General features: G+C 37.7%; 1 protein-coding gene across 7 annotated transcripts in view; it reads left to right on the top strand.

The window, feature by feature from the left end:
* EED (embryonic ectoderm development) overlaps nucleotides 1–20,793 on the top strand; it is a 37,318-nt gene extending 16,525 nt beyond the window's left edge. For 2 of the 7 annotated variants that reach the window (XM_008153625.3, XM_054724878.1), the window contains 7 exons: nucleotides 2,577–2,668; nucleotides 6,194–6,327; nucleotides 9,365–9,470; nucleotides 10,614–10,688; nucleotides 17,669–17,827; nucleotides 18,553–18,626; nucleotides 20,460–20,793. In XM_008153625.3, coding sequence (XP_008151847.1) covers nucleotides 2,577–2,668; nucleotides 6,194–6,327; nucleotides 9,365–9,470; nucleotides 10,614–10,688; nucleotides 17,669–17,827; nucleotides 18,553–18,626; nucleotides 20,460–20,586 — 767 coding nt within the window. In that variant the 3' untranslated portion in view covers nucleotides 20,587–20,793. The remainder of the gene's footprint in view (nucleotides 1–2,576; nucleotides 2,669–6,193; nucleotides 6,328–9,364; nucleotides 9,471–10,613; nucleotides 10,689–17,668; nucleotides 17,828–18,552; nucleotides 18,627–20,459) is intronic. The other 5 variants (XM_054724879.1, XM_008153626.3, XM_028128468.2 and 2 more) reach the window with 5 other exon arrangements.
* Nucleotides 20,794–22,076: the final 1,283 nt, after the last annotated feature.

Here is a 22,076-nt window from a genome sequence, read left to right as displayed (position 1 = left end):
ACCATTAAGAAAGTGAAAAGACAACCTACAGAATAGGAGAAAGTATTTCTAAATCATGTATCTAATAAGGGACTTGTATCAAGAGCTCTTATAGTTCAGTAATAAAACATCCAAATTAAAAAGTGGTTGAATGACATCTTTCCAAAGAACATGCACAAATGTCTGGTGAGCACATGAAAAGGCACTCAGTGTCATTAATCAGGGAAATACTAATTAAAAACACTAGGAGCTACCACTTCACACCTGCTAGGATGGCTATAACCAGAATTACAGGAACATGTTGACTAAGGTGTGGAGATACCCTTCTTCACCCATATAACTGGTGGGAATGTAAAATGTGGCCACATCAAAAAAACAGTTTGGTCGAAACCGGTTTGGCTCAGTGGATAGAGCATCGGCCTGCGGACTCAAGGGTCCCAGGTTCGATTCCGGTCAAGGGCATGTACCTTGGTTGCGGGCACATCCCCAGTCGGGGGTGTGCAGGAGGCAGCTGATCTATGTTTCTCTCTCATCAATGTTTCTAACTCTCTATCCCTCTCCCTTCCTCTCTGTAAAAATCAATAAAATATATTTAAAAAAGAAAAAACAGTTTGGCAATTACTTATAGTTAAACACAGACTTAACCATTGCTGGATATGTGTGTGTGTGTGTGTGTGTGTGTATACATATATATGTATGTATACAAGATGAATGAAATGTCCACATAAAAATTTGTACATAAGTGGAATCAAAACCATTTTTATGGCAGTTTTTTATTCAACTACGTACTAACATAATGTATTAGTGTAATATGTACATTATAATTAGTATAAATACATTTTAATTAGTGTAGTATGTTAATATTCATGTATAGTATGAACACTGTTATAGTTCAAGCTTTACATGACATTTATTACTGCAGTACATTATTTTGTTAATATTTAGTAGAAAATGAGATTGCTTGAATTAGTTACAAATTTTATTTTTTTCTCCCTGTCAGTATGCCTTACTTATTTATTTATTTGTTTGTTTATTTTTAATATATTTTGATTGACTTAGAGAAGAAGGGAGGGGGGGATAGAAACATCAATGATGCGAGAGAATCAGCCTTAGCCAGTTTGGCTCAGTGGATAGAGCGTTGGCCTGCGGTCCCGGTTTAATTCCGGTTAACGGCACCTACCTTGGTTGCAGGCTCTTCCCTGGGGGTTGGGGCACCTGCATAAGGCAACCAATCAATGTGTTTCTCTCACATCGATGTTTCTCTCTGTCTTTCCCTCTCTCTTGCATTCTCCCTAAAAATCAATGGGAAAAATATCCTTGGGTGAGGACTGAGAGAGAATATCATTGATCAGCTGCCTCCTGCACACCCCTATTGGGGATCGAGCCCACAACCCAGGCATGTGCCCTGATTGGGAATCCAACCGTGACTTCCTGGTTCATAGGTCAATACTCAACCTCTGAGCCATACCAGTCAGGCTCAGTAGGCTTTATTTACATTTACAAGAAATGGAATGCCAACTAACATGTCATCTGCCCTTGGAGGTCTTTAGTAAAGAGTTTTACTTGGTTTTGTTTCTTCTTGAACTTACTGGGATGACACTGGTTAAAAAAATTATACAAATTTCAGGTGTACAGTTCCAAAACACATTATCTGTATATTGTATTGTGTGTTTACCATCCCATACAGCTATAATCTTTTAAAGGTCTGTAATACTATAAAATTGTCATGAAATATACTGTATGTAGATTTCAATCCTATTATTGCATTTACTGTAGAAATTTTATAAATCTACTCAGTCCTGTCCTGGCCAGTGTGGTGCAGTTGGTTGAGCATTGTCTCTTGCACAAAAGGTCAATTTCCGGTCAGGGTATATGCCCAGGTTTCAGGTTCAATTCCCCAGTTGGGTGCATGCAGGAGGCAACTGATCAAAGTTTTTCTCTCTCACTCCCTTTTCCTCTCTCTCTAAAATCAATAAGAACATTCCAAAAATAATTCTACTCAGTCATCTTTTTTTATTTATATGCATTATACATATACTTTTTTTTTTTTTTAATCTTCACCTGAGGATATTTTTTCCATTGATTTCTAGAGAGAATGCAATGAAGGGAGAAGGGTGGGGAGAGATGGATGGGGGGGCATCGGCATGAGAGAGAGACATGGATTGACTGCCTCCCACACTGGCCCCTACCAGGTCTGGGGAATCTGCAACCAAGGTACGTGCCCTTGACCCTTCAGTCTGAGGGCCAGTGCTCTAACCACTGAACAAAACCAGCTATTCAGTCCTCTTATAAATGGATATGGTGGAGGGCAGAGCTAATATGTTGTTCTATGGCATAATGTAAAACTCTTGTCAAATTTGGTAAATAAGTTAAAAATATTTTAAAACTACAAATATTTCCTTTTTTGAAAGTTGGTGCTGATACATACTTAAATCTATATGTGATGTAATTATTTTAAGTGATATGGGTTTCATTATTAGTCTTTACTATGAATAATTTAAGTCCACACTTCTGTAAGTTTTACTTTAAAGAGGTTTTGAACATTCACAGTAAATGAATGATAAAAATTCATCTTAATTTTTTTATTTCTATACTAGATCATGCTTTACGATTATGGAATATCCAGACGGACACTCTGGTGGCAATATTTGGAGGTGTCGAAGGGCACAGAGATGAAGTTCTAAGTGCTGTAAGTTGAAAGCTGCAGGGCAGTGACTTTCAGGTGCACATGGTTGTGAACAATCCCCATCAAACTCTTTCCTTTCATGAAATCATATATTGTTGTTTTTTTCATATAGCCTGGCAGGCAGTCATTTCATTTACTTGTGATATGCACAGTTTTTATCTTATAAATGAAGGAATAAAACAAGAAAGGCTCTTTGTATTTAATCTGTACTTATTCACATGAAAGTATACTAACTATGAACTTGTTTTTTTCCTATATTGATCAAGAACATCAAGTTATGTTTTGCTTTGCTGTTTCTCAGTTATTAAAGGAAAAGATTAAACTAGTTAGCAATTGCTGGGCATGGAGCTACATGCCTGTAGTCCCAGCTGAGGAAGGAGGATTGCTTGAGCCCAGGAGTTCTGGGCTGTAGTGCACTATGCCGATCAGCCGACAACAGTAGGTGACCTCCTGGGAGCTGGGGATCCCCAGGTTGCCTGAGGAGGGGTAAATGGTCCCATGTTGGAAATGGAGCAGGTCAAAACTCCCATGCTGATCAGTAGTGGGATCGCACCTGTGAATAGTCACTGCACTCCAGCCTGGGCAACATAGTGAGACCACATCTCTTAAAAAAACACACACAAACAAAAATAACTAGTTAGCAATTAAGAAACTTTATGTTTTATTTGCAGTTGAAATCTAAGTTACTCATTTTTAGGAGTGTTTTGTTGTGCACAGACTGAATTTTGGATAACTTTCTCTCTGATGGCACAGTGTTATCTTTATAACTAGATGCCCAGTGCCTGGATTCATGCACTGACCACCAGGAAGCAGATGCTCAACAGAGGAGCAGAAACCACAGGCATGGAAACATGGAACAGACTGATGAATCTCAGAGAGAAGTGTGGAGGGGAGAAGGCAGGAAGGGATTAATCAAAGATCTTATATATGCATACTAGAGGCCCGGTGCAACATAGTACATGTTGGGGTCCCTCGGCCTGGCCTCTGGGGATTGGGCTGAAACCAGCTCTCTGACATCCCCCAAGGGGTCCCGGATTGCAAGAGGGCACAGGCCAGTCCAAGGGACCCCACTGGTGCACGAATCTGTGCACCGGGCCTCTAGTATTTATATATAAGATTTTTGATTAATCCCTTCCTGCCCTCTCCCCTCCCCGCTTCTCTCTGAGATTCATCAGTCTGTTCCATGTTTCCATGCCTGTGGTTTCTGCTCCTCTGTTGAGCATCTGCTTCCTGGTGGTCAGTGCATGTCATAGCTACCAGCCAGCCGGCCAGTTGCTTAGGCTTTTATATAGAGAGATTTATTGATCTTTTATAATATAAGTGTTTTAGGTTTCATATTTTAACATTAATTTAGCTTTACTTATGTTTCATTCATAGCTTACTTAGTTTTACAGCTATTTAGTTCTTATTCATTAAACTATGTAAAGGGACACCATGTTTTTTTTAATATATTTGTATTGATTTCAGAAAGGAAGGGAAAGGTAGAGAGATAGAAACATCAATGATGAGAGAGAATCATTGATTGGCTGCCTCCTGCACACCACGGGATCGAGCCCACAATCCAGGCATGTGCCCTTGACTGGACTCAAACCCGGGATCCTTCAGTCCTCAGGCTGACGCTTTATCCACTGAGCCAAACTAGCTAGGGCAGGGGCACCATATTTTGAATCATGTAGCATTTTAATTGGAGGTATTAAGTATTCCTATGGTGCCGAAACCAGTTTGGCTCAGTGGATAGAGTGTTGGTCTGTGGACTGAAGGGTCCCAAGGTTCGATTCCGGTCAAGGGCATGTACCTTGGTTGCGGGCACATCCCCAGTAGGGGGTGTGCAGGAGGCAGCTGATCGATGTTTCTCTCTCATCAAAGTTTCTAACTCTTTATCCCTCTCCCTTCCTCTCTGTAAAAATCAATAAAATATATTTAAAAAAGAAAAAGAAAGAAACTTAGAAAATAAAGAAAATGTACTATTAAAAAAAAAAAAGTATTCCTATGGTTGGAGTTTGTGTGCTTTTGTGAGAATCATGCCCTGCCAACTTGGATTTTCTAGTAGTTGCAGTAGCAGTCTCCATTTGGCTTTATGTGTGAAAGATCCAAGACTATCATTCTTTATTAAGAATTCTAAATGAAAAAAAAAAAAAAAGAAGAATTCTAAATGAGAGCTATTGGCATGAACAGTGAATGCCTTGCTGCTGTTCACCAGACTGGTGAATTCAGTAAGCAACAAACCTAAAGTTCCTAGGCTCTTGTGAAACAGTGTTCACGATTAATTCAGAGGTTGGATTAACATGTACTATCTAGGTGAGTAAGGAAAATATTTTCCTTAAATAGAACTCCCTATTGTTATTTCTTTTCTTTTTTTTTTTATGGGAGTATTATTTATTTTTAAAATAGAATTTAGTGGATGACATTGGTTAATAAAATTTTAAATGTTTTAGTTGTATAATTCTATAATACATCATCTGTATATTGTATTGTGTGTCCATCACCATCTACTGTTATTTCTTAAAATGAGAACAGGTGACAGTCTATATTTCTTCTCTATTAATACAGGAGTTCACTGTTAGAAGAATTAATATGTGACATTATCATTAACGCATGTACTAAATTAAATAGCATCCATGTGCCACAGTGTCTTATCCATGAAATAAGGTGGTTACAGTAGATATCTGTTAGATGCCTATTAAAAATTAGCAAACAACAACAACAAAAAATAAAAAAAATTAGCAAACAGCAAATGATAAACTTACATTATTTCCCTTTTTTAGACAGTTTTAAAGATTCATTTAAAGTGAACTCTTAAGACCAATGTAAGTGAAGATTTTGACTTACAATACAGATAAAATTTTAGTTGTTTAGTAGCTGCACATACAGGTGTCATTGCTTGATTAGGGTTGGACAAAGAAAAGTAATATAACTATTCAGGTTTTATGTCATACCTCAGCATTCAAATTCATTTTTAATCCTCACCATAGGATATTTTTTCCAGTGATTTTTTTCCCCCCCCTTAGAGTGGAGGGAAGGGAGAAAGGGCGGGTGGGGAGAGAGAAACATCAATGTAAGAAAGAGACATTGACTGGTCGCCTACAACACCCGCCCCGACTGAGTGGCGGGGGATCAAGTTTGCAACCAAGGCTTGTGCCCTTGTCCGGGAATAGAACCCAAGACCCTTAGGTCTGAGGGCTGATGCTCTAACCACTGAGCAAACTGGCCAGGGCTCGGCATTCAGTTTATCTTGAAAATTAAGCAAAGAAAATATGTTAAAGTTCATTGAAAGATAAAATGAAATTTAAACACTATTTTTGGCCTTCCTTAGCTTTTATGCTCATATACTATGGTGGTGACAAATACTTTAAAACTAAATTTTGAGAGCAATAAAAACTCTATTTTATTTCCTACATAGACAAAACCCAAAATGTTAGTGTTGTGGTTTGAAAGTTTTCACAATACTGTACATAGGTGAAAATTGAATGGTATAGTTTGGAAAAATAATTTGAATATTTAACTTAAGCTCTTTTGTTTTACATACAGGATTATGATCTTTTGGGTGAAAAAATAATGTCCTGTGGTATGGATCACTCTCTTAAACTCTGGAGGATTAATTCAAAGAGAATGATTAATGCAATTAAGGACTCTTATGATTATAACCCAAATAAAACTAACAGGTAACATTTGTGGCATTTAAAACAAGTATCTATCTCATGCTGTGAAATAGATGGGTCTTACTTTTTCCAAAATTGTTATAAGTCCCCACTGAGTTTAGAAGGCTCTCCTTTAAAAACTTTATATATCATAAAATTCACAAATTTTCAATGGAAGCCATTATTTTTAACCTAATATATTTGTTTCATTTTTTAAAATGTGTTTTCTCTAACTTAGTAGCACATTTTACTTAGTTTTGTTCAGTGTAAATTTTAATTCAGTACAGTAAATCTTGTTTTTAAAATGGGGTTCTTAGCTTTAATTCATGTTAATATAATGCTTCCGTTTAATTGCTACTCATTTCATTAAGTGGAGAAATTTCAAAAGTGAGAGCCTTGCTGGGACTAAGAGGTGGGAACTTTGCAATGTACTTCATATATTTTTTAAATGCCTCAGTTCTTGATTCAGTAACTATCTTTTCAGAATCTTATTTAGGCTATTATTATTATTATTATTATTATTATTAACACTTTCACCATAGTTATCATATGTTTGTGTATATTAACTTTGTTTGCACTTTTTGTTTTAAGCAAAGAGCTAGAATTTTCTGATTATCGGGCCAGACTATTAATAGATTATTAGTTAAATTTGTAGCCATCAGTAGATATTTCAATGCACTTATATTCATCAAACCTCAGTGGCCTCTAATGATTAACACAACTTTCAGATTTCTACTTTAAAACACCAAAAGCTTATACAGTCCTAAATTTATGTTTTTATATTTTCTGGAGCTCTGGAATACATAGAAATTATATTTCCCAGTTTACAAAAAACAAGAGGGGGTTATGCTGGTCTTCTACTTGAAAGGTTTAACAATCCTATCTAATAAAGAGGGAATATGCTAATTGACCCTCACACTGTCGCAAAGATGGTGGCATCCACAGCCAATAAGGAGGGGATATGCTAATTGACTGTCACGCCCTCAAAGATGGTGGCGCCCAGGGCTGGCCTGAGGCTCAGGTAACCAGGGCCGGCCGAGGACTGCACTGCCGGCAGTGGCAGCAGCAGAGGTGTGATGGGGCATTGCCTTCCCCTGATCGCCGGGTCGCCTCCCACCCCTGAGGGCTCCTGGACTGTGAGAGGGGGCAGGCCAGGCTGAGGGACCCCCCCTCCAGTGCATGAATTTTCATGCATTGGGCCTCTAGTAGATTATAATATGTATTTGATTTAAAAGCAAATAACAGCCTGACCCATGTGGCTCAGTGGTTTAGCATTAACCCATGAATCAGGTCATGGTTTAAGGCAGCCAATCAATGATTCTCTCTCATCACTGATGTTTCTATCACTTTCTCCCTCTCTCCCTTCTCTCTCTGAAATCAATAAAAATATATTTTTAAAAAGCAAATAACATAATTATAGCAGAGTTAAGAATTTGTGTCAGATCATTAATAACATTTTAATTTTTTAAAGATTTTTGTATTTATTTTTAGAGAGGAAGGAAGAGGGAGATAAAGAAAAATGTCGATGATGTGAGAGCAAAACACTGATCAGCTGCCTCCAGCACACACCCACCTCCCCACACACAACTGGGGTTCTAGCCTGAAACCCAGGCATCTGCCCTGATTGGGAATCAAACCAGGGACCTTTCAATGCACAGGATGACACCCAACCAACTGAGCCACACCAGCCAGGGCTAATAAAAGTTCCCAGAATTTGTATTGGAAGGAATGTTAGAAATGATTCAGCCCAGCATCCTTGTTGGAAAAGTAAAGAGAGGATTTGTGACTTGCCCAAGACATAACTAATTTATGGCGTATCAAACTTCTACAATTATTTCAGTACAGAAAGTGAATCACTCACTAGATTAGAAATGTTAGGTTTACTTTTAATTAACTGTAGGATTGGTAGCAACTTCTAGCTTATGGTCTTTACACAAACATTTTTAAGGGGAGGAAATGCTACCATATTTTACTTCAATACAAGAAAAGTCCTAACTAATATATGTCAAATTCCTGTCAGACACCATTTTCAAAATTGTTGCTCAAGGCAGTACTCTCATGTAATCTTATCTTTAGCAGTCTTTGGAATGATGTATCATCATTCCTAGAAAAATAACCATCTTCTTTTTTTAATATATTTTTATTGATTTCGGAGAGGAAGGGAGAGAGAGATAGAAACATCAATGATGAGAGGGAATCATTGATTGGCTGCCTCCTGCTCGCCCCCCCCCCCCCCCCGCCCCCACTGGGGATCAAGCCCACAACCCGGGCATGTACCCTTAACCAGAATCAAACCCGGGACCCTTCAGTCTGCAGGCCAATGCTCTAGCCACTGAGCCAAATCAGCTCCAATAAAATGACCATCTATTGAAATAACCCAGATGTGTTGACTTTCATAGTCTAATTTTATTTAATTTATTTATTTTTGTTGTTGTTAATCTTCACCCGAGGATATTTTTCCATTGATTTTTAGGGAGAGTGGAAGAGAGAGGGAAAGACAGAGAGAAACATCGATGTGAGAGAAACACATTGATTGGTTGCCTCCTGCACAGGCCCCGACTAGGGCCAGGGCCCAAGGAGCCTGCAACCAAGGTACGTGCCCTTGACCGGAATCCAACCCAGGACCCTTTGGTCCACAGGCTGATGCTTTATCCACCGAGTCAAACCAGCTAGGACTCATAGTCTACTTTTAAAGGATTGAGTTGAGTAGGTATTTTCTCTAAAAATTCTTTTAGGTCTATAAATCAGATATCTTTGCTTATCATTGGTTAGGATAGCCAGAATTGATTAAATTTGGCCTATATATACATAGTATGGTAGGAAGCTACAATTTTTATAAATTAAATTTCATAGGATAAAAACAATTGAATTGAGCTGATAATGGAAGAAAATATAGAAACAAAAATGGAGTAAGATGGTAGCTCTCAATAAAAAAATAAGTTTTCTAGGATCAAAGAAAAATCGTCATGCATTTTATTTTTCAAAGTTTATCAATCCAAAAATAAAAATTAGTGTGATTCTACTATACTTTTTTCTCTTAACTTTTACATTTCCATTTCAGGCCATTTATTTCTCAGAAAATTCACTTTCCTGACTTTTCTACCAGAGACATACATAGGAATTATGTTGATTGTGTGCGATGGTTAGGTGATTTGATACTTTCCAAGGTATGGTAACTGCTGTTAAGCTGTACTTCCATTGTTTGTGTGAGTTGGATTATTTTTTTAGGGAGCACGGTTTTTTATGCAGTTTGGTAAATTGGATGGCAGATTGGGAAATTGCTTTTTCTTTTCTTTTTTTTTAGTCTCATGATATTTTGATAGGTTTGGAAACTTGTTTTAGGCATAAGACATTCCAATGAATTATTATAATTATTGCTTCAATAAAAATGAAAAATTTTCATTTGTAAGATGATTTTGTTGTGATAATCAGTGTTATTGTAAAATAACCAATATCTAAAGCTAGTAGTAGGGTGTGTGTGTTTTTTTTTTATGTTTTGTGTCCATTTCAATACACTTTTACATTTAAAAAAACAGACAGCTGGAGTTGGCTCATGGGCTGTAGTTTGCCAACCCCTTCTCTAGCAAGTTGATGTATATATATATAGCAAGTTGATGCTGATAATTTAGAGAAGTTGTTGGTGAAGTCATTTGAACATTTGGGATTGTTAAATTTGGAGAAATTGCTAGTTTCTTGTGTGGATTTCAGGGCGTTTCACATTTTCTTGGCAGAGCCTCATCTATTTTTTTCTTGACTTGCAGCTAGTTTTATCTTTTTTTTTTTTTTTTTTTTTTTTGCTTATTTAAACTTTTGATCTTGAAGTTAGATTCACAGGAAGTTTCAAAGATAGTACAGAGAGGCCCCTTCACCCAATTTCCCCCAATAGTTACATAACTATAATACAATATAAAGTCTTGACATTGTACAATGTGTGTGTGTCATTTTATCACATGTGATTTTGTCATTGTAAGAATGTTACAGTATGGGGCCTTTTAAGATTTTTTTTTTTTTTCATTCATTATAATGCCATCCAAGTTGTTGTGTGTCAGTACTTCTCCCTTTTTATTGCTGAGTAGTATTCTATGGTATGGGATGTACCAGTTTATCTAGCCATTCATCTATTGTAGGACATTTTGGTCCTTTCCAGATTGGGGCTATTACACATAAAGCTGCTAATGAACAATCGTGTATAGGTTTTGTGTGGACTTATTTAAGTTTTCATTTCTCTGGGATAAATGCCTAGAAGGGCAATTGCTGGGTCATGATTAAGTTTGTTTAGTTTTTTAAGAAACTGCCAAACTATTTTCCAGAGTGGCCGTGCCATTTTACATTCCCACCAGAAATGTATGAAAGATCGAGTGTCTCGGAAGCTTCGCCGGCATTTGGTATTGTCACTATTTTTTATTTTAGCTGTTCTGATAGGAGTGTAGTGATACCTCATCGTGGTCTTAATTTGCATTTCCCTGATGGCTAGTGATGTTGAACATCTTCCATGTGCTTATTTACCATCTAATATATCCTTTTTGATGATGTCTCTTCATATCTTTGCTCATTTTCTAATTGGATTGGTTTTTGTTTTTATTTTTACTGTTGAGTTTTGAGAATTCTTAATATATTCTAAATATGAATCCTTGTGGCAGATGTGTAGTTTGCAAATATTTTCTTCCGGTCTGTGGCTTGTCTTTTCATCCTCTTAACAAGGTCTTTTGCAGAACAAATGTCTCTAATTTTGATGAAATTCAATTTGTTGATTTTTTAAAAATTATTTTATGGATCATGCTTTTGATGTGTTTAAAGTGCTCTTTACCAAGCCATAGATCCTAAAGATTTTCTCCTGTGTTTTCTTCAAAAAGCTTTATATTAAATATATGATCCTTTAAAGTTAATTTTTGTATGAGGTTTAGGTAGAAGTTTATTTTTTGCCTATAAGTTTCCAATTGTTTTAGCACCACTTATTGAAAGACTATTCTTTCTCCTTTTAATTGCTTCTGTACCTTTGTCAAATTGTTTGGACATACTTGTGTGAGGCTGTTTCTGGTTTTTCTTTTTTGTTCCAGTACTCCACCAGTACTACATACAGTTTTGATTACTCAAGCTCTATAATAAGTCTTGGAATGGGTAGAGTGATTTCTTCCATTTTATTATTCATTTTCAAAATTATTTTAGTTATTCTGTTGCTTTGCCTTACATTTTAGAATCTTGTCTACACCTATAAAAAATCTTGCAGAGGTTATTTTCGGGGGCGGGGGGATTTTGCTCAGAATTGTGTTAAACCTGTCTGCTGTCAATTTGGTAGGGAATTAATACCTTAATTATCTTTTAATTAATATCTTTTCTGCTTAACCTAATTCGTGAACATGGTATCTATTTAGGTCTTTGATTTTTATGGTCATTATTTTGTACCTGTTAGCATACAAGTTCTATACCAGTTTTGTTAGATTTAGACCTATGTATTTATCATTTTTTTTGAGTGATAGTAAATGGTATTTCTAATTTCTATATGTTCATTGTTAGTATGTAGAAATACAGTTGATCTTTGCATATTAATTTTGAGTCCTGTACCTATTAGACTTTATTAGCTCTAGGGGTGTTTTTAATATCTTGGGATTTTCTGCATAGACCATCTTGTCATTTGCAAATAGGGAGTTTTATATCTTTCTTTCTGATCTGGATGCTTTTTATTTCCTTTTCTTGCCTTATTGCACTGGCAGACTTCCAGTACTATGTAGATTAGCAGTATTAAGAGCACATATCTTGACTTATTTCTGATAGAAATGAGAAAAAATTTAATCTTATGTGTATTAGCTGTATAGTTTTGTAGATGTTCTCTATCAAGTTGAAAACTGTTCCCTTTTCCTGATTTTTTTAGTTTTATCATGAATGGGTGATGACTTTTGTTAAATGCTTTTTCTGCATCCATTGATATGATCATGTGGTTTCTTTAGTCTTTTAATGCAATAGATTGCATTGATTGGTCATTGACTATTAATATATTGGTCATTGACTATTAATATTGTATCCCTGGAATAAGTTTAATTGGTCATGCTGTATAATTCTTTTATAAATTGTTGAATTCTCTTTGCTAATATTTTGTTAAACATTTTTGTGCCTGTATTCATGAGGTATGATGCTGATCTGAAGTTTTCTTTTTTATACTGTTTTTGTCTGGTTTTGGTATCGAGAATACTGGCTTCATAAAATTAATTGCAAGTCTACCCCACTCTTTTCTTGAAGAGATTATATGGAATTGGTGTTAATTCTTTACATGGTTGATAGAATTCTCCACTTAAATCATCTGGGTCTAGAAAATTTTGAGGGAGAGTTTTTAAAACACAGATTCAATTTCCTTAACCCTTTGCACTCACTTGCTTTTTTTCTCGATTCCTTTATTCTAATGCTAACCATGTCGAGTCACCCTCGACATCCGAGTGCAAAAGGTTAATAGTTAAAGGGCTATTCAAATTAGCTATTTCATATTAGTCAATTTTTAGTGGTAATTTTTGCCGTTTGAGGAATTGGTCCATTTCATTTAATGTAAAATTTATGTGTATGGAGTTGTTTGAAGTAGTCCTTGATTATCCTTTTGGTATCTTCAAGGTCTCTAGTGATAGCCTGTTTCATTCCTGAAATTGGTAATTTTTCTTTTTGTCAGTCCTGCTAGGGGTTTGTCAGTTAAAAAAAAAAAAAAAATCCTTTCTTTTGTTTGCTGTGGGTATATTTTGCACTTTTACTTGTTTCTTAAGGTGAGAGATTAGGTTATTGACTTAAGACTTTTTTAATTAAGCATTTGGTGCTATGAATTTCCACCAGCACTGCTTTAGCTGCATCTCACAAATTCTGATAAGTGTATTGTTTAGTTACTAGGTATTGGGAGACATTTTTGTTACCTTTCTGTTCTTCATTTCTAGTTTGATTTCACTGTCAGAACACATTCTTATTTTGATTCTTTTACATTTTTTCAGATATGTTTCATGACCCTATTTTTGGTATGTCCCATGGGAGCTTGAAAAGAACATATATTCTGCTATTGGATGGAATGTTCTGTAAATATCGTTTAGATCCTATTGGTTGATGATGTGGTTGAATTTATATCTTTGTTGATTTTTCTACTCATGTTATTATTGAGAGACGAGTGTTGAAGTCTCCAGCTATTATTGTGGCTTTTTCCTTTTTAGTTCTATATCTTGCAGCTCTGTTGGTTGGTGCTTAAGACACTTTGCTATGTCTTAGTGGCTTGACCTTTTATCATTATGTAATGTCCATCTCTAGTGATTTTCTTTGCTTTGAATTCTCCTTTATCTGGGAGTAATTTAGTCAATTTTGCTTTTTTTTTTTTTATCAGTGTTTGCATGGTATATCCTTTTCCAACATTTTTCTTTTAATGTACATGTATCATTATGTCTGAAGTGAGTTTTTTATAGGCAGCATATACTTGCGTCATGTTTTTTAAATCCACACTGTCAAACTTTTAGTTGGTATATTCAGACCATTTATATTTGAGCCTTAATATGTCAATTATTACATTAAGTCTGCCTTTTTAATTTCTCTGGGTTTTTTTCTCCTAATTGCTGTAGATTGTGTGAACATGTTTTAGAATTACACTTTTATTTGCCTGTAGTATTTTTTGTAGTATTTTTTAGTATATTTCTTTGTTTAGCTTTTTTGAGGTTTGCCCTATATGTTATATATATGATATATAGATATATCTGTGATATATACATTTGACCTAGGACAACATGGTGGTTTAGAAAATGCTGACCTCCGTGAAGTCAAAATTCTGTGTGTAACTGCAGTTGATCTTCTGCATATGTGGAGTCTCACCTGCAGATCGAAAATAACGTTTTTTCAAAAGACCTGCATAGTTCAAACCTCTGTTGTTCAAGGGTCACCTGTATATCAGTCTACTTAACTGTAAATCACCATTTTACCCTTCAAGTGAGGTGTAGGAACCTTTCCTTTACTTCACTTTTTCCTCCACTTGTGTCTTAAATATTCCCTTTATAATGAAGAACTACATCAAATAGTATTACAGTTTTTGCTTCAACCATTAAATGTAATTTAAAAACTCAATAGGGGGGGACCCTTTCCCCCTCCCCACCTGGGAGTCTGTACTTGTTCTTGAATAAATCTCCAACTTTGCTATACCAAAAAAAAATAAAAATAAAAAATAAAAACTCAATAGGGAATGGTGAATATTGTATTTACTCATTTTGCATTTTCTTTTGTTCTTAATGTTTGATGTCTCAAAAACCCTTCTTAATATCATTTTCTTTCTGTTCATAAAACTTCCTGTAGCCATTCTTTTAGGGTAGGTCTGCTGGTGACAAATTATCTTCGTTTTTCATAGTCTGAGAATGTCCATTTCCTCTTCATTCCTTGGGTATAGTCACTGTATATAGGATTTTGTATTGCAGTTCTTTTCTTAAATATTTGAAAAATGTTGTGGCTCCTCTTTCTGGTTTCCATGATTTCTGATGAGAAATCTACCATCATTGGAATTGTTCTTTCTGTTTTAAATGCAGTCAGGATTTTTTTCTTTGTGTTGAGTTTCTTCCATAAGTTTGACGATGATGTATCTTAACACAAATTTCTTTTGAGTTTATCTTTTTGGGGTTCACTCAACTTCTTGAATTGAAGCATTTTTATGATGGCTACTTTAAAATGCTTGTCAGATAGTTCTAACATCTATGTCATCTCTGGGTTGGCATCTGTTTTCTCATTAAAGTTGAGACTTTTATGTTTCATTTATTTATTTGTAGAGTACATTTATTAAAGCTGGGGACAGTGGATAAAAAGGACGGATTTAGAGTAGAAGCAGCAACAGGAGAGCCTAGGTGGGGCTGCTATTGGCTCACTGAAGTTAGAGAAAAGGGGCCTTGGGGACAAGACAGGTTCAGTGGTTTTGCTGCCCACTGTTCCTCTGGTTGCAAGTCCCATGGGGGCCCCGGGAGCTTAAAAAAAGTAGGTGCCTGACAGAGGGCATGGGCACGCTTCAAGGAGAGCGCTGAGATTGAGATCTGGATATTTTGGGTATTATGTTACAATCTCCGGATCTTTTATTTAGATCTTCTACATCAGGCTTCCTCTGATAAATTTTCAACTGGGGAAGGTGAGCACTGCTTCATGATTGGCAGGTAGCAAGGGAAGTTCACGTTCTCCACTTCATTGATTTGGTGATGGTGTTTCATTATTGCTGGGATGGGAGTTCAGGCTTTCCCAGCTCAGGTGACACTACCCTAGCAGAAGGGGCTGATGGGACTCATTACTGCTCCTCAGGTGGTCTCCACTGACATTGCAGATGGCATCCTCTGATACCACCCCAGCCAGAGAGAAGGAAGAGTCACCTCATTACCATGAAGGACAGAGCGAGTCAGGGTTATTATGTGCTGAGATGCTTAGTTACCACCTGGGAAGGGTTTCCCGCTGGGATTTTGCTGGACCATATAGGGGTAGGTCCACGATTTGAGTTTTTTGTTTTTTTGTGGGTTTTTTTTTTTTTGTATTTGGCTGTAGTTAGAGAATTTGAAAATTTTCTCTCTTGCTAGGTTGCCATTTCCTGGTCTCGTGTAGAGAGCAGGCTTTGGGGGCTGGGAGATTGTTTTTTTGTTTTGTTTTGTTTGTTTGTCTGTGTACACCCCTTAGAATTGTTGAGTTGCTGAGTTTTCCAGCATCTTGCCTGAGATACATAAATGAGGGAAAAGAAAATCGGGGAGCTAAATTTCCTGCATGTCCCAGGATACCTAATCATTCTGCCTTCTCTGTACTTTTCAGACTTTTTTAAGTTGTATGTAGTGGGACAAATAAGGGAAAGTATATCTAGTCTGTCATTTTGGAAGTAAAAAGGCTGTAAATTTTCTGCTCTTAGAACTTAATCAGATGGTGGGAAAGGATTTCTGCATTTTAAGTGGGAAGCTGAACTGAATGAATTATATTAGTGGTCTCAAATCTGGCTCTGCATCAGAATCATTGGGAGAATATTGTAAAAATAGATTCCTAGACCTTACCCCACAGATTGTAAATCTGGTTCAAAGACCTAGGAATGTAATTTTAAAAAGCTTTCTAGGTGATTTCGAGTGCAGCCATCCATTAATGTGGATAAATTCTTTTTACCTCCCTATGCTTTAGTTCTCCATGAGGGGACTGCACTAGGATCCTTTATCAATGTAGGCAGTAAGAAGCACTTGAACAGCTGTTTTACACTTCTGTTTCAGCCTCCTATCCCAGAGATTCTGATTCAGTAGGGCTGGGGCCAGGATGATTGAGAAAACTACAGGCTATCAACTCAATTGTGCACTTAGGGAAGAGTCATTCAGACTAGGTGATATCTAAGGTAAAGAACTTGTAAATAAATAAGTCCTGGGATTTTATATAATATGAAAAAGGCAAAGAAGGGAAAAAGAATGTTGTCCCCACCCTAATCTTCCTGTAGCCCTGCCATTCAAGTGTTTCAATGCTGGTCACCCCCACAGGGTTGCCACATGGGATTATGTAGGCTGTGTCCAGTGAAACTTCATCTACACCAGTAATTTTCAGCCCTGACACCTGTTGAAATACAATGTACAGTGTTTAGTAGCCTGTATTCAGTAGAGGCCAGAGAGATTGACAGATGTCCCTTAATGGCAAACCAGAGACCTACACAGTAATCTGAGTAGTGCCCACTGATTTGCAGATATTTTTCCATTGTATTGTTTACCACTTGTTGCTTAAGTAGAATGTGTGCAAAGATTTGAAGTTAGACAATAGGAAAGGTATAACTTAGCCTATTTCAATCCTATCCCCATATCAATGTCTTAAAAGTAAACCACTGCTTTTATGCCTTCTACATATACTAGTAATCTGGTCTCTAAATCCCTTTTTGTGAATTCATTAGCTTTCCTATGACATCTGTTGAGCACCTACCATGTAGCACAAACACTGGGAATGAGGATTAATAGTTAACAGATAAAGGGAACCAGTTGGATAGGGAAAGATGAAACTAGTGAAGTAAAAAGCAGGAGCCATATTGAAGAGCTATGTATTCTACTACAATGTAATTTTTACCTTTGCTATAAAACACTTCAAGTCTCTGGATGCTAATGTATCAAGAACTGAATTTGGTTTGGTTTGGACAATAAATTGTGACTTCCAAAATAAATAGTTCAGTGTAATGCTTTTGTATTGCCAAAATCTGTTAATAAATCAGACTTCTTGTCCTCAAATGTGGACATTAACTCTATAAATATAAATGAATGTATATCACTTACTTAGTAGATGGATAACCAGGTTCTATGAGCTGTCAGTTCTAAAATGATAATAGAGAAAAGTTTTGTTTCAGTATTTATAATTCATTTCTACAAGTAATTTTTTTTTCTCATCTCTTTTAAAGTCTTGTGAAAACGCCATTGTGTGCTGGAAACCTGGCAAAATGGAAGATGATATAGACAAAATTAAGCCCAGTGAGTCTAATGTGACTATTCTTGGGCGATTTGATTACAGCCAGTGTGACATTTGGTACATGAGATTTTCTATGGATTTCTGGCAAAAGGTAGCAAAATTTTTACATTTTGAAATTATTTTACTTAAAGCCATGGTAATTTTAGTTTTCTCTGTTATGCATCTGTAGTTTTCTTTGAGGCTCTATCTTGATGTTCAGTATTAATTGTTTTGGCCTTTGATATTACTTATTCTATCCTTGTGGCTCTGAACACCATCTGCAATACTTATAAATGAAATTGACAGGTGTCAGTAGTGGTAGTTAGGTGTTTATTTTCTACAACATCTGTTACTAAAATTTAATGTTTTGGTGATTAAAATTAGTGTTTTTATGTGTCTTTACCTCAGGAAAACTTAACAAACATGGAAGTTAGAGACAAAATACTAGTTACCTAAATTTTTAAAGAAATTTGGTATTAGGATTTTGTTGGTAATAAATTACCTGAATATTTATATGCAAGTTTTTGGAAGGTCTTTCTATAGCTTTTGCTACAGTTCTTTTAAGACAGAATAAAGAGTACATGTATTATAGTGTAAATTGTAAAGCTCATCATAAATTTGCAACATGCCTTCTTATTTTCTCAAGACACCTCTGTAAAGTATTAGTTGCCCTACTTACAAATCAGAAATACAAGATGCAAAGACGTAATCAAGAGCATAGTCAGAGGCTGGAGCTGAGGTTTTCCCAAAATAAGAAAGATGTCTTAGGATTGCTTGAAATCTTTAAAGCTTATTTTAATAATTGGTGGTGTTTTTTTTTTAAATATATTTATACAGATGCTTGCATTGGGCAATCAGGTTGGCAAACTTTATGTTTGGGATTTAGAAGTAGAAGATCCTCATAAAGCCAAGTAAGTATTTAGAAATTCCTATTTATAATTTCTGCCTTCATATTCTTTTTTCCTTATTTCCAAATACTTTATAATTTTAAAGAAGAGATCAGTGCACAAATAAAAGTACCATCAGGCAGATCTTATGCAAGCTGTAATAGAAATAAAAACCAAGAACTCAAGAGATTAACTGTAGCTATTAGAGAAAGTATACTATCATGCCCTCACTCTTTTTTACCTTCCATATCTTGTCTTTTGCTACAGCAAATACAGAGGAAGTAACTTATACTTAAAATGCCATCTTTAAATCATTTATAACATTTGCATATCTCAGAGTACTTTAAAATATTTCTTTTTTATCCTAATGATTGTTTTTCATAAGTACTTTGATAACAGCTTATTTTTTTCATATAAGTTATATGGTGCCTCTTGAATTTAAAATATACCCAATTATTTTAAAACTAGTGGCCCGGTGCATGAAATTTGTGCACATTAGAAGGGGATTAATTAGAGGAAATAATTTAATATTGCTATTTGCCCTTTCTCTATAATAGAAGTGTCAGAGATGAAAGAAAATTAGTAAAATGTATATGAAAACCTTCCACCTGGAAGAGTCTGGGGCGCACCATGGGATCCAGAGTCAAGTCCCCGCCCACCCACATGCGCCTCAAAATCGAGTGAGACCCAGACCTGGCTGGCCCCCGGCCCCATTGGGCTAGATCCAGACCTGGCCAGTCCCACCCTTGTCAAGCCTCGCAGGGCAGGGGGTGTAGCCTCAGGTCCCCTGGCCAGGCACCAGGATGGGGGGCATAGCCTGAGGTCCCCCAGCCCAGACTGGGGTGGGAAGCGTGCCTTGAGGTCCCCTGTCAAGCCCCGCAAGGTGGGGGACATGGCCTGAGGTCCCCCGTCAAGCCCTGCCAGGCGGGGGAGGCACAGCCTCAGGTCCCCCATCAAGCCCCACCAGCAGAGGGGTGCAGCCTCAGGTCCCCCGTCAAGCCCTGCTGGGTGGGAGGGTGCGGCCTGAATTCCCCCAACCCAGCACTGGGGGTGCACCTTGAGGTCCCCTGTCAAGCCTCACCTGGTGGGGGGCACAGCCTGAGGTCCCCTAGCCCAGCACCAGGATGGGAAGTGCACCTTGAGGTCCCCCATCAAGCCCTGCCGGGCGGGGGTTGTGGCCTGAGGTCCCCATCAAGACCCGCTGGGTGGGGGGCATGGTCTCAGGTCCCCCAGCCTGGTGCCAAGGTGGGAGGTGCGGTCTGAGGTCCCCTGTCAAGCCCAGCCAGGCAGGGGAGCGCAGCCTTAGGTTCCCTGGCCCGGTGCTGGGGCAGGGGGCACAGCCTGAGGTCCCCTGACCCAGCACTGGGGGTGCACCTTGAGTCCCCTGTCAAGCCCCGCTGGGTGGGGAGCACAACCTGAGGTCCCTGTCACAAGCCCAGCGAGGCAGGGGGGCACAGCCTCAGGTCCCCTGGCCCGGTGCTGGGGCGGGGGGATGCATTCTGAGGTCCCCCAGCCTGGTGCTGGCGTGGGGGTGCAGCCTGAAGTCCCCTGTGAAGCCCCACGGGGGCGGGGGAGGGCGTAGCCTCAGGTCCCTGCTGATCGCTTGTTAAGGCTCCTTATGGGAACTTGGCTTCACCTGTGGCTGCAGCCATCTTTGTGACAGAGTGATGGTCAATTAGCATATTCCCTCTTTATTAGATAGGATTTGAGACTGAGCTCTTAGTAAAGTATGTTCTGTTTTCAATTGCCTTCTGTATGAGTTAGGACAGCTATTATTTTCTAATTTATTGTTTTAAGTTAGATATTGGCAACATTATGTATGTATAGTAGTTAACCTGTTGTCATGTTTCTCCCTAGATGTACAACACTGACTCATCAAAAATGTGCTACTGCTATTCGACAAACCAGTTTTAGCAGGGATAGCAGCATTCTCATAGCTGTTTGTGATGATGCGAGTATTTGGCGATGGGACCGACTTCGATGAAATACTTTTCCTAATCAAATTAGAGTGTGTTTTCTGTGTATAGTAGAATTAATGTATCTTGCTAGTAAGGGCACATAGAGCATTTAGAGTTGTCTTTCAGCATTCAATCAGGCTGAGCTGAATGTAGTGATGTTTACATTGTTTACACTCTTTGTACTCTCTCCTGCTCAGACTCTACTGCTTTTAATAAAAATTTATTTTTATAAAGCCATGTGTTATTTTAGTTTATTTTCATTGTGATGAAAAGAAATGTTGAAAGTAATAAAATTATGCCTTATCTTTTTGTAATGATCAATTTCTTGTACGCTTAACTGGAGAAGGCTAAATAATTTAATAGTAAGTAATTATGTTTAAAATCTTAAGAGTTGTAACAGTACTGTTTTAATAAACTATCCTTACAGTTAAAAAATATTGCCATTCAATTTACAACTTGGTCATTAGTTACAGTGGAAATACCATTAGAACAAGGGGAAGGGTAGGGCAAAGAAGCTTAGGTGTAGTGAGTTGAAAAATGGAAAAAATGGGGAGTATGTTTGTATAGTAAGATTCTATCCCCCTTTCTGGAAGGGTATTGGTTAAAAGAAATAAATAGACTGTCTTCTCTCAAAAAACTTTGGTCCCACTTAAAAAAAAAGAGAAATAGATGAAAGAGGTCATAAGGTTGAGAGTAGTTGGTTGTTTTGTCCCAAACATAGTGTTTTGCTTATGTTTATGGGCAAGAAACAGCAAGAGTGAAATCCTATATAATAAAGAGGTGATATGCAAATTGACTGTCACGCCCTTGCACAAGATGGACGGCAGAGGAGGGGAGTTGTGGGCAACCGGGCCAACAGGAGGGCAGTTAGGGGTGACTGGGCCACCAAGGGAGGGCAGTTGGGGGCGACCGGGCCAGCAGGGAAGGGCAGTTGAGGGTGACCGGGCCAGCAGGGAAGGGCAGTTGAGGGTGATCAGGCCGGCAGGCAGGCCGGCAGGGGAGCGGTTAGGGGCAATCAGGCAGGTGAGCGGTTGGGAACCAGCAGTCCGGATTGTGAGAGGGATGTCCGACTGCCGGTTTAGGCCTCATCCCACAAGGATCGGGCCTAAACCGGCTGAGGGACACCCCCCCCCCCGCAGTGCACGAATTTCATGCACCGGGCCTCTAGTTGAGATATGAAAGTCCAGAAAAATCCCCAAAGAGTTAACACCAAGATGACATGTGGAGGGTTTAAGCAGCAGCAAATGAAGAAAGCCTGGGTGATTATAAAATAAGGTAGGAGGTAAAATGAGAGGAGCCAAGGTAAAATACAAAAGACTGAATTTTGTCAAGGTTTTAGATTCATGAGCATATTTTTATAAATCTTTCTGTACCATTCCATGAACATACCATTATTTAATATCTTTTGGGATATGTTAATTGCTTCTAACTTTTTTTAAAATATATTTTTATTGATTTCAGAGAAGAAGGGAAAGGAGAGAGAGAGATGGAAACATCAATGATGAGAGGGAATCAA

Source organism: Eptesicus fuscus, chromosome 13, assembly GCF_027574615.1.
Source record: "Eptesicus fuscus isolate TK198812 chromosome 13, DD_ASM_mEF_20220401, whole genome shotgun sequence".
NCBI classification, from domain to species: domain Eukaryota; kingdom Metazoa; phylum Chordata; class Mammalia; order Chiroptera; family Vespertilionidae; genus Eptesicus; species Eptesicus fuscus.
The sequence above is the reverse complement of the archived record's forward strand: the minus strand, read 5'-3'. Positions and strand labels throughout refer to the sequence as shown.